General features: G+C 32.5%; 1 protein-coding gene and 1 pseudogene across 4 annotated transcripts in view; both read left to right on the top strand.

The window, feature by feature from the left end:
* LOC145252808 (polynucleotide 5'-hydroxyl-kinase NOL9-like) overlaps nt 1-22,409 on the top strand; it is a 115,994-nt gene that overhangs the window by 54,503 nt on the left and 39,082 nt on the right. For 2 of the 4 annotated variants that reach the window (XM_080112764.1, XM_080112765.1), the window contains one exon: nt 6,388-9,787. The exons of the other annotated variants lie outside the window; for them this stretch is intronic. In XM_080112764.1, coding sequence (XP_079968890.1) covers nt 6,388-8,968 — 2,581 coding nt within the window. In that variant the 3' untranslated portion in view covers nt 8,969-9,787. Of the gene's footprint in view, nt 1-6,387; nt 9,788-22,409 lie in introns of those variants that run through there. 4 annotated transcript variants of the gene reach the window in all.
* LOC145253134 (5S ribosomal RNA) lies at nt 21,729-21,846 on the top strand (annotated as a pseudogene).

Below are 22,409 nucleotides of genomic sequence, written 5' to 3'. Positions count from 1 at the left end.
TACAAAATTAAAAACAAAATGCTTCTTTGATTTTGCATGGCTTTGATATTTTACTCTTCAAATTTTCTTTCTCTTGTTTTTTGATTACTTACATAGGCCAGTTATCTCCCTTCCTTTTCTCCTGACCAGATTTTTTATTTTTTATTTTTTGTATATAGCTTTGCTCCTTACACTTTCCCTTCTCATTCCATCTCTCTCTCTCTCTTATTTTTCCTCTTCTCTCTTGTTCAAAAGTCTTTGCCTTGTGTGAATATGTGTAGATTTGTTGTTTATCAGCAAATCTTGTCAGTGAAAATCTGTACAATGAGAGACTGTTTGGAAATCGATTAGCAATAAAACATACTAGCCCATTCATCAGTGATGTTTTTGTTAATGAGGGTTGTAGAATCAGATCTTATACCTTTTAGACTCTGTCTCATTATTTTTAAAATCTGCCAACTATCAGTTGATTCTTTGAAGAGTAAAAAATATCCTAGTATTCTTGAGACTGATTACTTCCTCGGAACGCTGATTATTGTAGACCTTTTTTTTCCATGATATCAGTGGTAGTATCAATTTTTAAAAAAAATTTTTTTTCTTTTCTTCCTGTACCGTGACAATGTAAACCCCCCCCCACACACACACACACATTGTATCAATCCTCAACACAATCACTCGCAATACATACTTGTGTCGATTGATTTTTACTGAAGAAGGCACCTAGTTTGAATTTTGGCTTCATTGCAATTTTAGCATAACTGCTTGATATTTAGTTTTGAAAGGTAAAGAAAGTCACATGAAAAATACCAATCATTGTTTTATACCACATGAATGTAATATCTTTATTTTTTACTTTTGTTTTTTTTTTTTGTTAACTTTGGTTTTAGTTGTCTGAATTTGAAACGGTTGTTAACATAATTTTTTATATGAATACTTCACTTTTAAAGTTTTAAATTTACTTTTTAAATAAGACTTGTGTGAAAATCTTAACAATAGTTCCAACATGAGCTATTTACACATTTAAAACTTTTTCTTCATCTTGGATACTGACATTTTTGCAACATTTCGACTGTTATATGCCTTCTTAGGTGTTTTTTTTAATCTTCTAGGATTCTATAGCTGAGTTGATATTTCTGTTTTCAATCCCTGATGAAGGAATTTAAAAATAAAATCACTTGATCATGCAATAGGCACCAAATGAAGTCAATTTATCGTGCAGTATTAGATAAAGCATTTAATTTGCAAATTCTCAGAACAAAAAGGCAAAGAATGCTAAATAGTATAATTGTGAAATGCCAACCACCAAGATGAGGAAAATTGTCTGAAATCTGTAAATAATATTGTTTAATTTTATTTTTATTTGATCTCATACATAAATTTTTAATTTTAAGTAAAAAAATTTTTAAATATCGTATTTATTTTCTTTGATTTTTAAATTGTGGTATACATCAATGATTTTATGAATGTTTTATATTCAATTAAAATTTGTATTTATCTAAATTATGAATTTGATGAAATTTGTTTAAAATAGAAAACGTGGCATTTGTTTTTGTTATAGTTTTACTTTTTTTATTGAATGTTATATTTAACTTTTTTAAATTGATAAAAATAATTCTAAGCAGATTGAAACAAAAATTTAAAATTTAAATCAGATTGAAACAAAAATTTAAATCAGATTGAAACAAAAAATTAAAACTTGAATTTTATGAAATATAAATTTAGTGCAAAACTGCTTCCACAAATTTTGTTTCATACAAAATTTGTTACTTATGCAGAATACAGACCATGCAATTTTTTTGTTATGGTATCTCTTTATTAAATTGTTAGGTGAACGTACATAGTTACAAAACGCCCTTTCCTCATGTTATTACAACCCCATCCATATTCTGCATACATATCCAAAATTTGTAGAGCATGAAATGTCAGTGTTTCACTTATTTCATTTTGGGTTTTCTTATTTTTGCTGTTATACCAATGTTATTTTTATTTTAATTATAAGTTTGTATTTCTCTAGTCCTTCCATTTAATAAACTAGTAGGGTTACCTGACATTGTTTGGGAGTTGAATGTAGAATCATAAGCTGCAGCATAGTAAGAAGTATCTTTCATAGGTGCATTTTTTTTTTTTTTTCTCGGAGGGAGAGGGAAGGAGCATTCTGACCCGTTTTGCTTTCCTCGAGAATAACTGACATTACTCATTACACTGAAATGTTCTGAAGTTTTTAGTTTTGCATATTTTTTAAAACTTAAACAGAAAAAAGAAATTTTAGTTTTGTATGAGGCAACATTTTTTTTTTTTCTCTCTATAGTTTTTCAATTAAAAATATGAGTTGCTCGATTTCTTTTTAACCATAATCAAAAAATGTTTCGATATTATCAGTTATCGTGATAGGGGGACACAATTTAAAAAGTAAAATGTAGCTAAGTACATTATTATAATGCTATAACATGATATAATAACAAATGAAAATTGGCTAGCCAGAATCAAAGTTTGATGTGTCGGCGCAAATACTATTAAGGTCTAACTTTTAAAATGTTGTAAGATAATTTTATTATGTAGAAACAAGAACAAAAATTTAATTTAGAGTTTTGACTTCTCACTTGGTAAACATTTTTTTCTCTCAAAAAAAGTGTTAGCAACTTATAATTTTTAGTTTACCATTACTGGACATATTTATGTGATCAAAATAATTTCCATATTTTTTTTTTTTTTTTTTTTTTTTTTTTCTGTCTGTGCAAAGTTCTAAAAATTGATTTAGCTTTGATTTTAGGAACAGCAAAATAACATTGTAACTCGTTTATGTTATAATATTCAAGTGTAATGTTTAAAATTTAAAAATTTAATTAAAATTTTGAACCTCAATAATTTCTTTTACACAAAACTTGATTATTTGGTGTTTATTAGCTTATATAAAACATTGGAAAAGGATAAACAACCAATTTGTGTGCAAAAAGTTTTAAGACGATGGAGATGAATTGGAAATCTGATGTGGAGGAAGTCTGTCTGGATGAGAAAGTTGTTCAAGTCATCAAGGGTTTATACGTTGGTGATAAGAGTGAAGCACAAGGTGGGGCGGGTGTTAATGTGCTTGTAAGAATTAGGAGTAAATGATTATTATTATTAACCAGCAGAGTGTTACCACTGTTGATCAGGAGAAGAGTTTATCAGACATGTTTATGTACTGTGATGTATGAAAGTTAAACCTGGCCAATGTGGCTTGTGCACATGTGTTACATAGTGCAAAATATGAGAACGATACATTGGGTGTGTAATGTGAGTCTTCAAGTCTGGCTTGGATCTGATGACCTCAAAGAGGATTGTCTAATTTGGACAGTTTAGAGACAGGAGACTTCATTGGTATGGTCACATTTGAAAGAATGGATGAGAGTTCTTGGGTGAATAGATGTAGAACAGGATAACGAGTTCAATTAATAAGGGAAGGCGAAGGAAACTGTAGGAGAAAGAAATCGAATTGTGGAAACAAAAAAAAAATTTTAAGAAAAATTATCAAATTTACATATTTTAATTCTATTTTAGCCAAATTCTGTTGATGCTCAAATTTAATTTTTTACCTTGAGTTAAAATCTTATGTTGAGCTATGAACCGGAAATTTATCTTAATTTTAAATCATGGTGGTCCTGTAAAATGTTAGGGCCCAACCAATATGATTGTTCATTCACTTTCGTTCAAAAATTCATAAACTCTTATACAACTTAAGATATTCTTCTTGTATAACTAAAAATGCCTTGCTTTTTTCTAAATTAAGTTTTTATTTTGTCATCTAATTGACATGCGTGTTTATGGTGTGTATGAACACACTATGTAAATTAGATGTAAAGAATCTAAATACTCACAAAGACATTAAGAAATACTAGCTGTGTATATCCAGCATTGGCCAGTTGAAACATATTGCCAGCCAGAGGGATTAATCACATACTATTTTAAGATACACCGAATATCCTGACTTGTTGGGAAAATTAACCACATGTTGGATTTTGCGAAACATAAAACACGCCCACGTTGGCCTATGAAAATCAAACGCGAACTAACTTTCATAGCTTAAACAAATAAGCTTACATCCGCAAATGTTGTCAGCTATTAGTTGAAAATATAAATTAAAAATAAATTCAATAAACTTTAAATAACATTTCTAATTAGAACAATTAAAAGGATTCTATTATAACAAGCAATAAAATCGAGCTAATTATTAAAGATTTTCTTTAATATAATATGCAAGAGAGAGTATTTATTGAATGTAGATTTCTTCTGAATAACTAGTATGTGTATGTATACATATATACATAGAACAATAGGAATGGGAAATGAAGTCCCAAAACTATATATTGGTAAATATATATTGGTTCATTTATTCAATAGGGAAATACAAATAATTAGTTGGGGGGGGAAAGAAGGGACTCAACACTATATAATGTGTGTGTGTGTTGGGACGATTAATCGAAAAAATTGATGCCTATTTTCCGATGCCAAAACGATTCTTTTAGTTGTCTTTTTATTTGATTCTGTTTAAAGCAAAATCTTCCATTGCTGTTAATAAAATAATAAATATTTATTGATTTTAAAATACCAGTAAAGCTAAAATCGATAGATCATCCTCCACAAGTGTATTTTGATGTTTACGAAAATATCTGCATAGTTAGCATGTGTTTTTACGGAAATCGGGGAAAATAACAATCTTATGGTTAAATAATGAGATTTATAAAGAATCAGAATCGGTAATTGTATCAGAATCGGGGGCGGGGGTATTGGAATCGTCCCATCACTAATATATATATACATACACTGATCGTCATATAATGATTAGATCACTCTCTGACTCTTATTAAAAGCATTTAATAAGAATAAATGTCTAATTTCAAATGTATCTCACGCGGTTGTTGGTAGCCGAATGGTTCAGGTCCTTGCTAATTAAGCCAGACATGACTTCTGTTGCCGGGGTTCGAATCTCTTGACTGGTGTTAATCGTGACACCCTGCACTGATGATTCCTGAAAGGATGAAACACTAGTATCTGTAGGAATTTAATAATTATTATAGTAAATAATATATATAATCATGCTGGAATAAAGTGTATGGAAGTCTGTTTTCAAATATGAAAATTAATGTGAAAGAGTAACTTTTGCACATACTAATTGTGAAAAAATAGACAAGAATACAATCTTATAACAAAGATTTAAGCAAGCAAGGATGCTCAGATGATCCAGTTTTATAATTAATATTGGGTTTGTATTACTGTACACATAGATTCGAAAAAGTTGTCAAAAAACAAATATATAACAAATAAATGTTATCAAAGGCAAGATAAGTTACTTTTCTACCTAACTGGATATATTTTTTGTTTTTATTCAGTGTAACATGTTTATTCAGCTCGAAAAACATGCAGTGTTTACCGATGTATTGGAAAATTCAAAATGGCAGCCGACTCTCTCTCGGAGAGGGTACGTTTGGGAAAAAGTATTATAAATAATAAACTAGACAAAATACTGTTAGAAAACAACCGAATATATGTCAACTTATGTCACGATAACATATATTGAGCGAATTTCTAACAGTGTTTTGTCTAGTTTATTATTTATAATACCTTTTCCCAAACGTACCCTCTCCGAGAGAGAGTCGGCTGCCATTTTGAATTTTCCAATACATCGGTAAACACTGCATGTTTTTCGAGCTGAATAAACATGTTACACTGAATAAAAACACAAAAAATATATCCAGTTAGGTAGAAAAGTAACTTATCTTGCCTTTGATAACATTTATTTGTTATATATTTGTTTTTTGACAACTTTTTCGAATCTATGTGTACAGTAATACAAACCCATAATATTAATTTAATCAATATAGAATAGACGGTGAGATAAAAAAAAAAAAAGAGAGAGGTGACTTGATTTTTGCTTATAAATTACAACTAATTAGTACAATTAAAACAGTTTTTATTCAAACATAAGTTAATCCTAGAACCAAGTTACATCTTAGCATATATTCTGTGATAAAGTATATATATTAAAAAAAAAAAAGAAACAAACTCATATTTAATAAAAAAAAAAAAAAAAAATCAGTAACATCCATTGTTAAAAAGAAATTACATGTATACATGTCAGTATGAATAATTTTAAAATCTGCAATTTCAATTTGTTTCAAATAAATTTTTTATTTCAAATGCCAAATGTTTTTTTATTTTAAATAAGTATCTTTCTTTACCTTTTTACATATAAGCAGTTTTTTTAAATTATATAAATTTCTGGAAAACTAATATATAAAAATTTTAAGATGAAATTGTATAATTTCCATTATTTTAAACTCTTTTACACATATATATATATATAATGTATAAAAATAGTTCTGACTTTAAAATCGAAACGTGTCTATTGAAGCCCAATTTTTGTATTGGCAGTGGAGATTGGGAAAATGTAAATGAAGAGCCGAATCAAGATGTGATCCAAGACGCTGCCTATGGGAATGGTTGGAAACCGCAGGAAGGTGAGAAACCCTCCTCTTCGAATCTGCTGCCGTCGTGGTCACAGAATAATGGCATCAATGCCAACAACACCTACCATCACCTTGATCCTCTTGTATCCCAGCAACAGCAACCTCACCAGTTGATGCAGGCAGGTAATATGCCAGCATTAACCATGTCTCGTCCCATGACAAATTCTTCAAATCTGCTGCCCCCCTTTGGCGTGGTGGTTGATACAGCCGCCAGCCAACAACACTATCCAAACCAAGTACAGGACAGTTCAATGCAAGCTCTACAGCAACAACCGCCGTCGTACAATGTATACGGTGGTGTTGACTATTCTCAGCAAGTTCCCACTTCCTCGGCTACTCGGTCCCAGAGCCTACACCTTCAGCAACAGTTACACCAATCCCAAACACACCCCTACTCGGGCTTCAATCATCTACAATCTCAACAAAATAATTCTTCCAACGTCCAAAGAGTAAAGCACTACTACCCAGCTTATATTGGTAAAAGTGGCATCATTGAGGTGGAAGAATCCTTGCGGCCAGTTCCCCCTGAAGAAGTGCTCACTACCGGGTTTCGGATCAGTATAAAGCGATGTGATATGGCAACACTAGTTGGCAGCAATTGGCTTAACGATGAAATCATCAACTTCTACATGAATCTCATTGTTCAAAGAGGGAAGACGGAGGGTTTCAACTCTGTCTACATTCCCAGCACGTTTTTCTTTCCGATGGTGATGAAACGCGGTTACAATGGTGTACGGCGGTGGACCAAAAATGTCGACATCTTTGACCATGACTTGATGCTCATCCCAATCCATCTTGAGATGGAGAACCATTGGACGCTCATTGCTGTCGATTTTCTCCAATCGAGTATATGCTACTATGACAGCTATTTACAAGATAAGGACGAGGCGATGGATGCGATACTTGAGTATTTAAAAGAGGAAATGAGATCCAAAAAGAACATCGACATGGACGTGAATTGTTGGGTGAAAGTTAACATGAAAAACATTCCACTTCAGGAGAATCTGTCCGACTGTGGAGTGTTTAGTTGTATCTATGCGGAATACATCAGCCGAGGAGCACAAATGGATTTTACCCAGGAAGACATGCCATATTTTCGACGGAAAATGGTCTATGAGATTCTTCACCACAAGATTACGGTCAACAGTCCAAGAGATACTGAAAACCTGATTTCTGACGATCTTATTCAAGACATGGGACCGGCTACAAATGACATGCCCAATCTTGAACCTCCTGTTTCTTTGGAGAACGGTTTACCTGACAGCTTACTCAACCAGACTTCAAATGATAATTCCATGAAAGTTAACGAAGAGAACGCTGGTTTGACAGGCAACACAAAGGAGCTTAAGGACGAAGACGGCGAAATCAGTAAAGATTCTGATGCGTTACAGAGTAGCTCTGGAATTGAGGATGAAGAGAAAATCTCTGAGGACCACCAAAAGAAATATTCGTCAGAGATTGCGGCCGAGATGAAGCGAATCGCTAATGTGTTTGAGGAGGCTAATGCCAAAGAGCAAGAGGTTCTTTTGAATCGGCTTCGGAATCTCCAGAAGTCTTATAGCCGAATTCTTAAACAGAAGACAAAACATAAACACAAAGCAGGTCATAAGAGTCTAAAAGACCTGATCTCAAGAAAAGGCGACTCAGAGACGGACAACAGCGATGTCAGTATCACCAGCAGTACAACATCTACTAGCAGCAGTAGTTCCAGTAGTTGTAGTAGTAGCAGCAGCAGTACGAGTGGATCCAGTGAACAGGAGACTGACGATACAAATATGTCGAGCAGCTCTGATTCTCATGACCAGGTGAAACTGAGCCATATCACGTGGGAGGTTGAAAAGTTGCTGATGTCATTTACTGATGTTGTCCGCAGTATTGGCAAAGCATCGAACCGGTACGCTGTGAGACAGCGGTTATTGGACCCGAGTGGGTCATTCTCTGTGATAAAGGGCATAGACTACATCTCATCTGAACTGCAGAACATATCAAACCATTACAACCAAATGTTGGTGAACGAATCCCCTAAAAAAACTGCTGTAAAAAGACAAGTGTCACGATCGCCCAGTAATGCCATGAAGATGCAACAAAAGCAGGTGCTCAAGTGCATTGCCCCACAACTGTCGATCGGGCGGAAAAATATTAGAAGAAAGGTGCTGAAACGGTTACATACACGAAAGGCCTTGAACACAACTAAGGCTAATGTCATTCCAAAGAAAGTTGCTAGTGGTTATGGCGAATTTTACCAGGCTGAATCGATTGACAGGCAACTTTTATCATCGCTAGTGAAAGATGCTGGTGGCCGTCTTTTAAATAGCCCCCCATATACGCGGAAAGTTCAGATACAAGAGAGTCTTTTGACAAAATTTCCATTGCCAGATGGAATTTTTGATTTGACCGGCTCCCCATCCGAGAACAGTCGCAAACAGCAGGCCCACAGAAATCTGCTGCGGTCGGATCATGGTAAGAGGGGCAAGAAAAAAAAGTAACTTGTCGGAGAAAACTTGATACATAAGTATGTTTTGCCATCATTCATCTCGCACACACATGCACGCACACATAGCACTGTATGACTCCTCATTTCCTTTTTTCTTTTTTTTTTCTTTTTTTGTTGTCCAGAATTCCCTGTATGATAAAAATCAAAAATAAAAAAGAATCTGTATTCATGACAGAAAGAAAATATATTCCAAATAGTTTTATTTTTTATAAAGAAAATCATTTTTAAGCGGATTTGAGTTTTTCCAATACCCCCATATTAAAAATCGCTTTATAAAATCTTGCAAGTTTGGAGTTATTTCCCTTGTTTTCAAGATGGCGTCATGTCACTGTTCGTTTGGCCACAAAAGTTGATTTTCTTATTTAAAAATGAAACTATTTGATCGTGTTGCGTGATTTTTGGTGTACAGATTTTCTTTCTATAATAGGTACATACATCAAAATTTTTTATTTTGGTTTTAATATAGGGAGAATTCTGGACAAGCACCCATTTTTATTTTACTGAGGAAATAATGACCATCATCATGAGAACAATATTTGAAACAAAGAACATAAAAAAATCACAAAAAATATATATATTTACAAACAAAAACACCAAAACCACATTAATTACCAAGAAAACCTTTTTTTTTTTTTTTAATAACCTTTTCCCCATTTTCTTTCTTTTGTCGGAGTCTGCTAAATTCTATAAATTGCTGAACTTGTAAAAAAAAAAAAAAAAAAAGAAAAAGAGCAACAGAGAAAAGGGAAAACTTTCAAGTGATGTTATTGAAATGACTTAAATTTCTTGTTTTCAAGTCTCCAGCTCCTCATCTACACAACCTAAGATGGTCCTTTAGCTTCATCTTCTTATCTTCCCTTCCTTACTACTTTCTAAACAATAATAATAATCATAAAGTCTGACTCCTCTTCCCCACCTCCTACCATCCTTATATTAAAGATTGGGCTGTGCCAGGTGTGCACTTAGTAACCTGACCACACCTTATCCGGGGAGGGGGGATAAAAACAAAAAGGAAACAAACAAAAACCCTTTACTTTTTTCTTGCCTCTCTCTCTGTATATCTCTCTCTACCTCTGCATCCAACCCCTCAAAATAACTTGAGAAATTATGAAAAAAGACTGATGGAAAAAAAAAAAAAGCTGATTTACTGAAATCATACAATTTGATTTGGTATGGTTAGATTTTTATTCATTTTTATTGTTAAACGCTTTCTCAGGAATGACTGATCTTTGTTATTGCTTATTTATTTTTAACATTCACAATTGAAAACATAGCCATTTGAAATTAAAGAGAGGAGGGGATACAAGAAACCTTTTTAAAAGAAAGTTGTTCCCCCTCCTCCAGCTTTCTTTCCTGTCTGTATATTTTTTCCCAGCTCCCTTTAATTTTTCATGTTTGTTTCGTTTTCAATTGGAGGACTTTAAAAAAAAAAGATTTTATATCTTCATTCATTTCTGAGGAAGTCTTGTTAAAAAAAACATAAAAAGAAAATCTTGAAATCTCACCATACATGTTGATTGTATTTGGATATATCCGCTTTGTCCATTTATGTCTACATTTTGTCGGATTTTATCCAAATTTTCTTTGCATCTACAAACAAGTTTGGTTAATCAAAAAGGATAATTCTTTCTTATTGATCCATTTAATTTTGCATCTCGTATCTCTTTCTTCAGAGCTAACTCCCTAAGCTTTAATATTTTAGTAAATTGATTACTTTTGCCGACATGAAGGTGAAACTGTGAATTGACTATTTATCTCTATCACTTAAAGTATGGCTTAAAAATCCAGTTTCAAGCTAATCTGAGTTTGCAAGATTGTCCAGGTTCTTACCGCCTTTGCAGAGTTTCTTGAACTATTTTGGTCCCTAACTTCAATGCCGTTATGGTCCAGTTTGAATTCCTAAGTTCCCAAATTAGACTATCGAAAATTCATTTGTGTGGCTTTCAAATCGTCTCCTGTGAATGCAACAACTGCCATTTCTCTTCTATGGCTTGAATTGTTTTAGTTGCATAATGTACACGTCACAAACTAGCCAACCATAAATGTTAGGTGGATGGATTCTAACCCAGAAAAAAGCAATTATTCCCTCTGTTATAAAGATTGGCTTTCATCAAGACTCTAACTTTGTTTACAATTTTAAGGTACGGATGACCAACATTGTATATGATGTAACCCTTTTTTTTAATTTTTTTTTTTTAATCAAATATAAAAATAGAAGTTTTATTTAAACAGTCTTTATTTGAACTTTTATAGCAAAATTATTACCATTTTATAATAAAAATATGTTGAACTCTTTTTTTTATTCAAACATCAGAGATGTTGGTAATTTTTTCCTTTTCCATCAAACATAAAAATATAACTGTTATAAACAAGTATTTATGACATTTTTTTTTTTTTTTTTTTTTTTTTTTCAACTAGATCTTGTTTGAAAATATTTAAATTGTTTATTTGTTTGATTTGAAAAAAAAAAGTTCATATACATATTATTGGAAAAAAAAAAACAGTTCATAACTTAAAAAAAAAAAAAATGATTCATAAAATATTTTTTTATAAGTTTTATTTTTGTTGGGTGTGAAAAAAAATTACAAACGCCTTTTTAAAAAAAACAAAACAAAAAAAAACAGTGCATAAACATTTTTATTATAAAGGTTATAATTTTGTTAAAAAAGTTCAAATGAAGACTGTTTAAATAAAACTTCTATTTTTATGTTTGCGTTAAAAAAAAAAAGCTACATTTATATACAGTGTTGGTCATCCATATCTAAAAATTTGTCTGACGTCACTTCCATCGAATGGCTTTGTAAACAAAAAAGTACCCATCTTAACGAAAGCTGAAATATCTCTTGAGGTGTGAAGACTAAAGGACAAAAGAAGGGAAGCCAGAGTTGCCATGTTTCTATGTGTATGTATTTTTATATACATATGTATGTACATTTGTGATGATGTATGCTTATTATGTGCATGTATATTTCTATGGGCTTAGATGACCATCATGTATATTGCGTGTACGATGTGTGAATATTGAAACATACATTTGTCTGTGCGTAAGTGCATATACTGGTTGCTTCTGCAAACTCCTAATGCATAACCCCCCCCCTGAATGAAACTGTGTTGCACGGTCACATGAGTGGCTTTCAAACCACAGCATGTCAGTGCATTAACTACCACCAGATCACTGCTCGTTCCTCTTCCACAACTTGAACAGCATTAGTTGTATGACTTTTATGTCTCGCAAACTAGCATTTCTGCAAATATTTGAAAACGTTTGATCATAAATAAATAAATTTGATCAGGAGCAAAGTGTAGTATATGTTCTGATACTACACTACACCTTTGTGCTTGGTCAGTGAAGGATAAATTCTTCCAGACTGGGGCCATTTTTATTTTTGTTCCTATTCAGAGTACTTTTTTTTTTTTTTAGCTGGATTTTCCTAGCGTTAAAAAAAACCGACTTTGTGTCTAAATCCACCCTTTGTGGGGAGACAAGTAAGTAGGGACAATTGAAGGGGGGAATGAAATTTAAAAAAAAAAAAAAAAAAAAAAAAAAATCAATAAGGTGACATCTGTTCTTTTGTGAATTTTTTTTTTTTAATCAAACTTGTTTGTATCATAAAATGATGCCTATTTCTATACATTTTTTTTTTTTTTTGTTTTTGTGGCTACTTGTTCATTTGCCATTCTCTTATCAAGTACATTTATAACTTCCCCTTTTCCTGTGACCAAAAAAAAAAAAACAATAAGAAACGAAAGACGGAACTTCGAGAAAGAATATGGTTGGGGAGAGAGGGGTACATTAGCTAAGGAACAAGCAAAAAATAAAAAAAGAAAAAGACAAAAAAATGTCCACCATTGTATGTTTAGCTTGTACAACAATCAAACAAAAAAGAAAAATTGCATTGACATTATTTTTATTTTATTTTATTTTTTATTTTTTTTGAGAAACATCAATTATAGAAATTTAAAAAAAAAAAAAAAAAGTATTAAAAAATTAATAAAATAAATGAATACAACTTTTACATTTTGCTTTTTTGTCTCCGATTTCATTGCTGTAATCTTTCATGTTTATACTTTTCTGTGCTTTTAGTTTTGTCGCAATTGTTTGCTATATTTGTTACCAATCTCTTATTTTCGGTTCTTATATAGATTCCAGCATAATTAATAGAAAAAAAAAACTACAGAAAAATCTTTGATGTACATACCCATCACGGAAAGATATATTTCAAAACTCACATAAATTGATCAGTTTTATTTTTAACCAAGAAAATCCAATTTTGTGAATATTTGAGAAGCAACTGTTTCACCCACCCTTATGGAAAAAAAATCTCAAAAAATTAAAGGGAGACAACTCAATAATTCATAACTATTAAATTTATATTATAACTAGCCTGAGTTCCCGGGTGTTTGGAGGTGTGTGTTGAGCAAAAAAAGTGGTAGTAGGTGGGCAGGCTTGAACCCGTATCACCAAGGAGGAAAAGAACATGAAAAAAAAAAGTGATGTCTTTGCCGTTGTGTCCATCGCCAAACTGGAAGTGGCAAAGGTTTAAATTAAGGCTAGTCAATTGAAAAGAATGGATGACTTTCGAAAATATTGGCGAAAAAAGTGACCAATTGAGGGTGAAGGAATTAATGTTTTTAGCCAATTTTTCAATATTTGTCATCCAAAGAGTCAAGCTTTAAATGGAAAAAGTGAAATCGATCTTGTGAATATCCGTCGCTTCTGTCGAAAGTTTTAGGCAGACATACAAATATACATACATACATACATACAGACAGGTGAGATTTCTATTATAGATGCTGATAAATTCATATTGTTTAAAAATCCTTTTCTTTCTAATAAATGAAACTACTTGATCAATTTATGTGATTTTTGGAATATGATGTTTGTTTTCCGTTCTGGTTTCACACATCATAAAGATTTTTCTGTAGTTTTGTCTTTTTTAATTAGGTTGAATTTGAAATAAAAACCACATTTTTTTCTAATTGATGATTTCTATATAAAACATTTTTTTAAAGAATATATTAAATTGACATCTTATACATTAATCAAGAAGCTGATGCTTTTTTTTTTTTTTTTTTATAAATATTTATTCAATACCAACAAATAATAGTTAATTTATAAAATTTCCTTTTTCAAAACCAATATGCAAATATCAAGAAATATGTCTGACTTGACATGCTTAGATCAAGCTTACAGTGTTTTCATAGTGACGATGGAGAGGCACTCGCAAAACCAAGTAAATTCAAAATAGTGCTTGGTGCCATTAACGGATGCTTTTCCCAAACCAAAATTTTATTTACATTTGCAGGAACAATAGATTGTTGCGAAATATGAAGAATGATATTATTTAATTGGAATTCATTATTGAGAATAATGAATTCCAATTAAATCATATATATACCATTCGGTATGGATCCGACTATGGAAGATCAGATAATAAATAAACGTGGATTTATAAGACCAAAAAATCTAACCTTGATCACCCATGGATAGAGATGTTGAATCCCTACGGTTCCAGGTGAGAATTATCTGAAGATAGCGGTTTCAATCCTACCCAAAGCTGGCCAGAGGCTTACTTGGCCAAAAATGTGGTGAGACGATAACAACTATGGAAGGCAGTAATTGCTAAGGACACAGTTAGAAGATTCAGAGTTCCTATCCCGTCGGGGTCACCACCTGACGAAGGCCAGAGGAATAGTTGGCTGAAACATTGTGAAACAACAACCAATAAAGATGAGGATAATAGTTATCTCAATGAATAAATTAATGAAGAATGATATCAAATTTATCTTAGTAAGGGAACGTGAATCTGTAACATTTACTGCACAGATAGCGATTTTCTTTTGCTTGTTGTCTGTGTGGATTCAGAACACGATTTCACTGATGACCTTAATGTCAATTGTGTGCCTTCAGTGAATGCTGCAATAGAACTATTCTCCTTGCGAACCAAATCACAATCAGTTTAAAACGCATAACAATGTCTTTTTGTGAAGTTACAATTATTTCGCCTCTTTACCAAACAACAAATCTAGCTGAACAACAAGACTGCAAATCAAGACAAACATATCTTCCAACTGAACACATAGTTCATCAGCTTAAGATCCGAACAGCCCTCCATCTCTAAGAATAAAAAAAACAAAAAAACAACTGCCCCCTACTTCTTCCTTACTGAAATATATATACAGCTGTCAATTATATCACACACTATCAACTGTTAATCTATGGGCAAAAAAAAAAAAAAAAATGGACTGACCATAAGGTCACCATTTGATATGAACATTACTTTTGGAAAATCTCAAGTGGGTCATAATCACAACATGTAACTTTATATTCATTATTCTTTCAAAGACATCAGCCATTTCTTGGGTGGTCTTTCTTAGCTCAATATTTTTCCCATTGCAGGCATGCATTGCAATGTGCACCATATTAAACATGCAGCTTGTGACATGCTTACAGTTAAAACGATTAGTCATTGAATTATGGTTATTAAAAGTTTGTTGAAAATTAGAAACTTTTCAGTTTTGAGCGCTGTTGGTTGAGGAACCATTTTTCAGTATATAACTAAAATGTACATTTTAAACAAGTTAAAATTCCTTACGAAGTGGTAAATGATAAATTAATCCTAACGCAAGCAATAATTATTAGATCAAGCCAATTTAAACATAAGGCAAAATCCCATTACTTAAAAAAAAAAAAAAAGCCATGGATCGCAACTTTTGATTTCATAAATGATTCATTTCAACATCAAGCACATTAAATCTTAATGATTCGGAGAATAGCAGAGATCAAACTAGATTTTTCTTTTAATGGCAACTCAATTTAAAACAAAAAACCCCTCAAATCTTGAACCATGTAAATATGACGGAAACACAGTTTGATAATAGGGCCAAAGTTTAATTCACTAAAGTTTTTAGCATAGATTATTTTTTAAGACCGCTTAAAATGCTATATAAAACCCATCATATTGACAAGTGGCACGTTTTCTTTAAGGATGCTCAGAGCACCCTATCCTGCCTTGACAAAATTCAAAACCAGCTTTGAAACCTAGTAAGTGATACACGTTTTCTTCCCAACAACCTCTTTCCCATGGATGTTGCAAGCCTGTATCTGCTTTAGCATTATTTTCATGGCAAATGCTCGTCTGAGCTCCAATTTATGCATTCTCTTCCTCCTCCCTTGCCAAACTTTCACAAAAACCAGTCGTGTAGCTAAAACAACCAACAAGCTCCCCCCTCTATATCTGTACTTAAATCTAAATGCAAGTTCCATGAACAAAGATTCTTTGCTAGAACTGCTCACCTGTGGAACTCTGTTCCGCTTGCTTACTTTCCTGCTGACTATATGGTCATCTTCAAGTTCAATGTAGACAAGTTCTTGGTGAGTCTTCCCTCTCCCCACAAATAATGCATTTCTATCACAAACTATTAATATGCTGTTGTGTCAGTGACTATCATAGACACATTAACTCTTATCCTTGCCCTTAAGGCCTTGATAAATTGTGACTCCCATGTAAAAAAAAAAAAAAAAAAAAAAAAAAATTGTATAGATACAACTTAAGTTGTAAAACCTCAATATTAGAAAATAAACTGCCTGTCACTGAAAATAGTAACTTGAAAAACAAAACAAAAAAGATGCCTTAATGTAACAAATAATTATACATGTGTATCGGAGATTGAGGAATGTAAGTTAATTTCACTCTCATCTGTACTCCTCAGTCGCCTCTGCTTTAACTAGATACTTTTAAAAGTTTAAATACATGGTTTTATTGACAAATTATTCTTACAGCAAAATGTACAAACATATGGTTGCCCTCAAGTCCAATGTAAACAAGTTCTTGTTAAGCCGTCCCCTTAAATAATCCAAATTCTACCTAATTAATACCATAACAATTACTACACTATCACCTTACCTTTATTAATCCTTATCCTCAAGCGACTTTCGGATTTTTACAAGTGCTGACTCCCTTCTAAAGAAGATATGTGTATGTATGTGTATATATATATATATTATATATATATATATTATATATATATATATAAAAAGGTGTGAAATTATCAAGTTTTCATAGGAGGAAACATAAGAAAATCAAATCAAGTTTCGGAAATGATATCCTTTTATGCATTCGATATTTACAAATAAAACCATCAAGGAATAAGTAAAATATTTCTGGATATCGTCTCTTCATCAGTATATAAAGGGGGAGGGGGAGAAGACACCAAATTTTAACCAGCTTATTGAAGTAAATATAGTTTGAACTTAGAATAAAAACGTGTGTGTGTGTATATATATATATATATATAAACAAAAAGCATTTCAATAAGTGGCTGTTCCAAGGTGATCTCAAAATTTTTAAAAATAAAGTATTTTGTGTGCCTTACATGTGGAAAAAAAAATTCCTTAAGATAGGTATTTGAGACAGATATTCTACAAGCAAGTATGAATTTAATAAAGTGTTCGTAGATTTCTATTGTCTTGAATTATAATCACTTATAATAAACTAGTAGGGTTACCCAGTATTGGCCGGGGGGAAAAGTGTAATAGATTTCTATTAAAACCTCTATCTCCAACTTTCTTCTCCACTCAGCCTATTCCTCTTTAGCTGGACATACATACATACATAAGGTGTTGCAAAGGTAATGCCTCCTGTTTTTTTATTCTGCCCAAATGGATCAAGGGATTGCGAATAGCATTGTTATGACGACTGAACATGCATTCATGATGTGAAAGTTTCATCTCTCTGTTGCAGATATTGATGGTGTCATGTGTGTCATTGAATTCCTAGCAAAAGTGCATTGAGAATAGTGGTGACTAGAAAAATAAATTCTAGAGCACAGTCACTTGTTTAATGGTACCATTCCTGTCTTTGTAGCTCTTCAACTTTTTGAGTTAAAAAAGAAATAGGAGGCTTTACTTTTGGAACAATCCTCACAAACTCCTCAAAGTGACATTTTCTTTGCAAATTAATGAATAAAATGTCTAAAGACCTCACTAAACCTAGTCCAGTTGCATCGCAAACAATGTCTAACTTTTAGATATTGTTAATCCGGGGCAATGCTGATCAAGAAAATACCAACTTTGTGGGTTTTTGTTTTATAGTTTTTATTTTCTGTCCATTATAAAATAGATTATCATGTGCTAAATAGGGAGTAAAACAAAAATCATTAGCATACATTATCATCATTATCATATTGAAGATTCTATTGTTGGCATTGGTTTCCCCAAAAGACCTTGGGTACTTAGAGGAGGAATAATGTAAAAGTTACTCAGTCTAAAGTGCCGACACCCCCCTTTCCATGTTAAATAGCTTTTCTTCCTAAAAATCGAAACATGGCTACATTTATGATCGGTATCATAACAAAAATTTTTTCACTGTAAAAAAAAAAAAAATAAAAATAAAAAACTACTTGATCAAATTAAGTGAAATTTTCTTTTTGAAGAACTTCATTCCATAACAGATATGTACCGTATAACTTTTCGATATTTGCATTTTTTAATATCTTCATTAAACTGTACAAGTACTAAACTCTCTGACAGATTTTATATAGAATCAGGGATGCTTGTGTAGTATGATGTGATTTCAAATAAATACATTTTAGGTAAAACACTATTACATACATTAAGTGTGATGTTGAAATTAGTAAAAATTATGAAAAATAATTTCAAGTAAAATAAAATTTATCGAATTATAGTTTTATCATATTTTTTAAATTTGGAGACTTCTAAAAAGCCAGGGGAGGTAACTGCAGTGTATGATTTTGACAAAATAATTGTAATCTGCCATTTAAAAATAGAAAATGGCAGATTGCTAATATGTTTTATTTTTTTGGTAACAGATTTTCTACTCAATCAGTTTTTATTTTTTTGATTTTTACTAATTTCAACATGGCACATATGTAAATGCTTTTACCTAAAATGCATATTTTTGAAGTCCTATTATACTGCATATGTTCATTACAATACATATCTGAAACCATGAAATATTTTAAATGCTACATTTTTGGCTTATGAGAGGATCCAGGATGACCTGCATTTTTCTGATTAAAATTTTTTTTTTATTTTTTTTATTTTTTTTTATTTATGGCAAAAATCAGTTATCCCCAATTACTTCTCAGTTAAATATGGATGAATCATTTCCTTTAAATCATTAGGAATTTTTTATTTTTTTATCAAGTTTTATTTTTAATTTTAAAGAGTTTAAAAAAAAAAAAAAAATTTGTTAGCCCTGATCTAAATCTCATCTTAACAGCTAAAGGTACATTTCTAGTTGACCCTGCTCCCTGTGAGACTTTTTTTTTTTTTTTTTCCTGAATGCAATTAATTCTTGTTTAGAAGACTGAATAGTTGCTGTTACTGTGGGTTAAATTAATTTTGTTTTTGAAGCCATATGCTTTAATATCATTTGTCCAATTCTGGTTTGTTCCATAAATCACAATCAGAAACTTTCTGGTCGATATTGTTTCCTTCTTATGGAAGTACTTATTTTCAATACTGTCTATATTTAGTAATTGTACTAGAAGTTAAAAATTTGCATTTATGTAATTCATGAGATCCAATTCAGTAAATCCAAACATTTTTGTCCAGATAGTAACAATGCCAAACCATTCTGGATTGTAAGATGCCGAATTTGCCTGGCATTCTAAAGTGTTTCTCGCCGAATTTAGCTTTGTCATGGTCTCAGGATCTACGGTTTAAGCCTTGTAACCAGAGTAAAACATTTTGAATCTCTGATTACCATATGTTGATCAACTGTGCCTTCATCCCTACGCACAATAGTTTTAAGTTAATTCTGCAGCATTGTGGCTTGGGTCAAATTTCTAAAATATTCCCAAGTTTGGCTTGCAATTTTCTGATATGTAACTGTCAAATCCCATATGGTATGAGGTTATGTGTAGTGACACACTACTTACCAACCACGACTTGTGGCTTCCACACAACTGGTACCATTTTGTTCATAAAAAGTGATCACAAATGCAAAATATGGTGAAACTTGACTCATTCTTGTAATTATTTCTTTTGGAGAAAAGAAAACCACTTTATCCTTAAGACAATCATTTTCCTAAGGATTTCTCAAAAATGTATTTTTCTAATTTTCTTTTATCATACAATGCAAAAAAAATAATGCCTTGAAAATCTCACAACACTTGTACCTTCTCAATGTAAATACTACCAACTAACCTGACAAGCAGCAAAATCTCACCACTTCACTGTAGAGGTCCCCAGATGCTGGAAAACTTTTTAATACAGGGTGGTACGAAAAATTGTAGCCCTAGAAAAGGCAGCATGATTCCATTTATGTTTGATGAAAACCAGTTTTCTTTTTCTTTTTTTTTTCTTTTTTTAATTTTTTTTTTTATGTAGACCATCTATTAGTTGGCCAGTTGTGTACAAATCCCAAGAGCGATAAGAGCCTTCTATCATGTCTGAACTGACACAATATTCAATGAACAAGATCGAAGATGCGCCACTGTACAACTCATGCTCTCTACTGATCCAAGTTATGACAACAAGACCATTGCCAGCACCCTCAAAATGCAAATTCAGACGGTTCAATGCTTGAGGGCACAGCTCAATAAGTTTCCAGCCATGGCTATAGTCTTTGGTGTGGTTTTAAGTGAGGGCCACATCATGCCATTTCACATCTTCGAAGTCGGCTTGAAAGCCAACACCAAAATGTATCTAGATGTGCTGAAGAGTGTCATGATCCCCTGGTGCAATCAGGTGGCCACTGGCAGACCTTGGGTATGGCAGCAGAACTCTGTGCTGGCTCACAAGTCCAAGGAGACAAAAGCTTGGCTTCAGAAGGAATGCTACGACTTTGTACCCTTCTGTCACTGGCCCCTCCTCCTCTCCCAACCTGCACCCGCTGGACTACTTCATTTGTCATACGTTGAGAACATGTTCTCCCACAACATTAAAGCCAGTCTGATTGCTGCCATCTGCTGAGTATTCACCGAGCTCCCGACAGTTCTTGTGGAAAAGGTATGCTCACAATTCTGGCCCCGTATCGAAACGGTGATTGAGGCTGAAGGTGGCTACATTAAATAGATGTCAGCTCTACTACATAATTAAGTTATCTGAATTGATTTTTTTTTTTTTTTTTTTTTTTTTTTCAATAAAAGTTTAAAAATAAAACTATAGTGTTGTTTTCTTTATAGCAACAAATTCATTGTTCCACCATGTAGTTTCTTCTTTAGAACTGCTACTTAGGAATTTTCTATTTTCAGTTTCCCTGACTCTTCTAATATGTTGAAAATTAAATCGAATGCGAACAGGCATCTTAATTCTGTAGGCATTGTCTCAAATAATAACCCCTTACATCAAAGTGGCAATATGCCTTGTTTGGGCTGATTAAGAGTAAAAGAAAATGTTTTGGGGTCTTTTTAAGATTTCCAGAAATTGATTGTTTCAGGTACTTTATCTTTCTCATAATCTCAGAATTTATGGTTTTTAGGTGTTTTTGGACGACTAATCCTTATCTCCAGTTTTTTAAACCTTAAATGGAGATTGGTAGCCTGGACCATCCCCTTATGACAGAACACTAGCCTGTTGATAATTGAATTTCCTAACAAAACTTGTACCCATTTATTATACACCTATGTGGAGCGTTTGCTTACAACACCTAGTATTCCTCAAATGGTCACTAATCTCAGTACTGACCAGACTCAACATTGCTTAACTTTGAGGACCCAACAGGAACCATTCTGCCAACAGGTTTTAGTCATTATTAGAATTTTTCTCGATTACCATCAGCTAAATATATGGCATAATCACATTGACACACCAGTTCCCATTAGGTCACTAAAGTTAAGCAATGTTGAGTCGGGTCAGTACTAAAATGGGTGACCATTGCGGAATACCAGGTGCTGTATGTGTTCTCCACTCATCTCTTTGTTTTCAATTGTCATGGATTTCTCCTTGTCGCTGGAATCAAGTAATGCCGATTTAAGAGAGCTGTGGTTGGGAATAATGCAACCTTTGCTTTACAATTACATGCGCAGCTACCCTTACAAGGGGTATCCATTGTTTCTCAAGACTAAATAGAGGCTATGACTACCAGCTCCATCGTGACTACCTTCTTGATTGACTCCATCGTCAAAACGTCTTTTTGCTGATCCTTATCTTAACCCATCTAAATATTAACTACGTTCACTGTTGCTTAACTTTGGTGATCCAATGATTTTTGCCATAAGATTTTTTTTTTTCACAAGTACAGTAGAACCTCAGGATACGCCATTAATAATTAGTAACAAAATACAGTACAGTATATAATACACATGTATGTAATCAAATAACATAACACCGTAAGGCGGGGCAAATACCGTAACCAGGGGCAAAAAAAACATCGTATTCCACATAGTAACCTGAAGAAAAAAAAACGTATCCTAGGGCCACTATATCCTGGGGTTCTACTATAACTCTATTAATTTGTTCGAAA

The sequence above is a fragment of the Euprymna scolopes genome, chromosome 29 (genome assembly GCF_053919585.1).
Source record: "Euprymna scolopes isolate OS-2025 chromosome 29, ASM5391958v1, whole genome shotgun sequence".
NCBI lineage: Eukaryota > Metazoa > Mollusca > Cephalopoda > Sepiida > Sepiolidae > Euprymna > Euprymna scolopes.
Note: the sequence above shows the minus strand (reverse complement) of the source record. Positions and strands in the feature narration are given on the sequence as shown.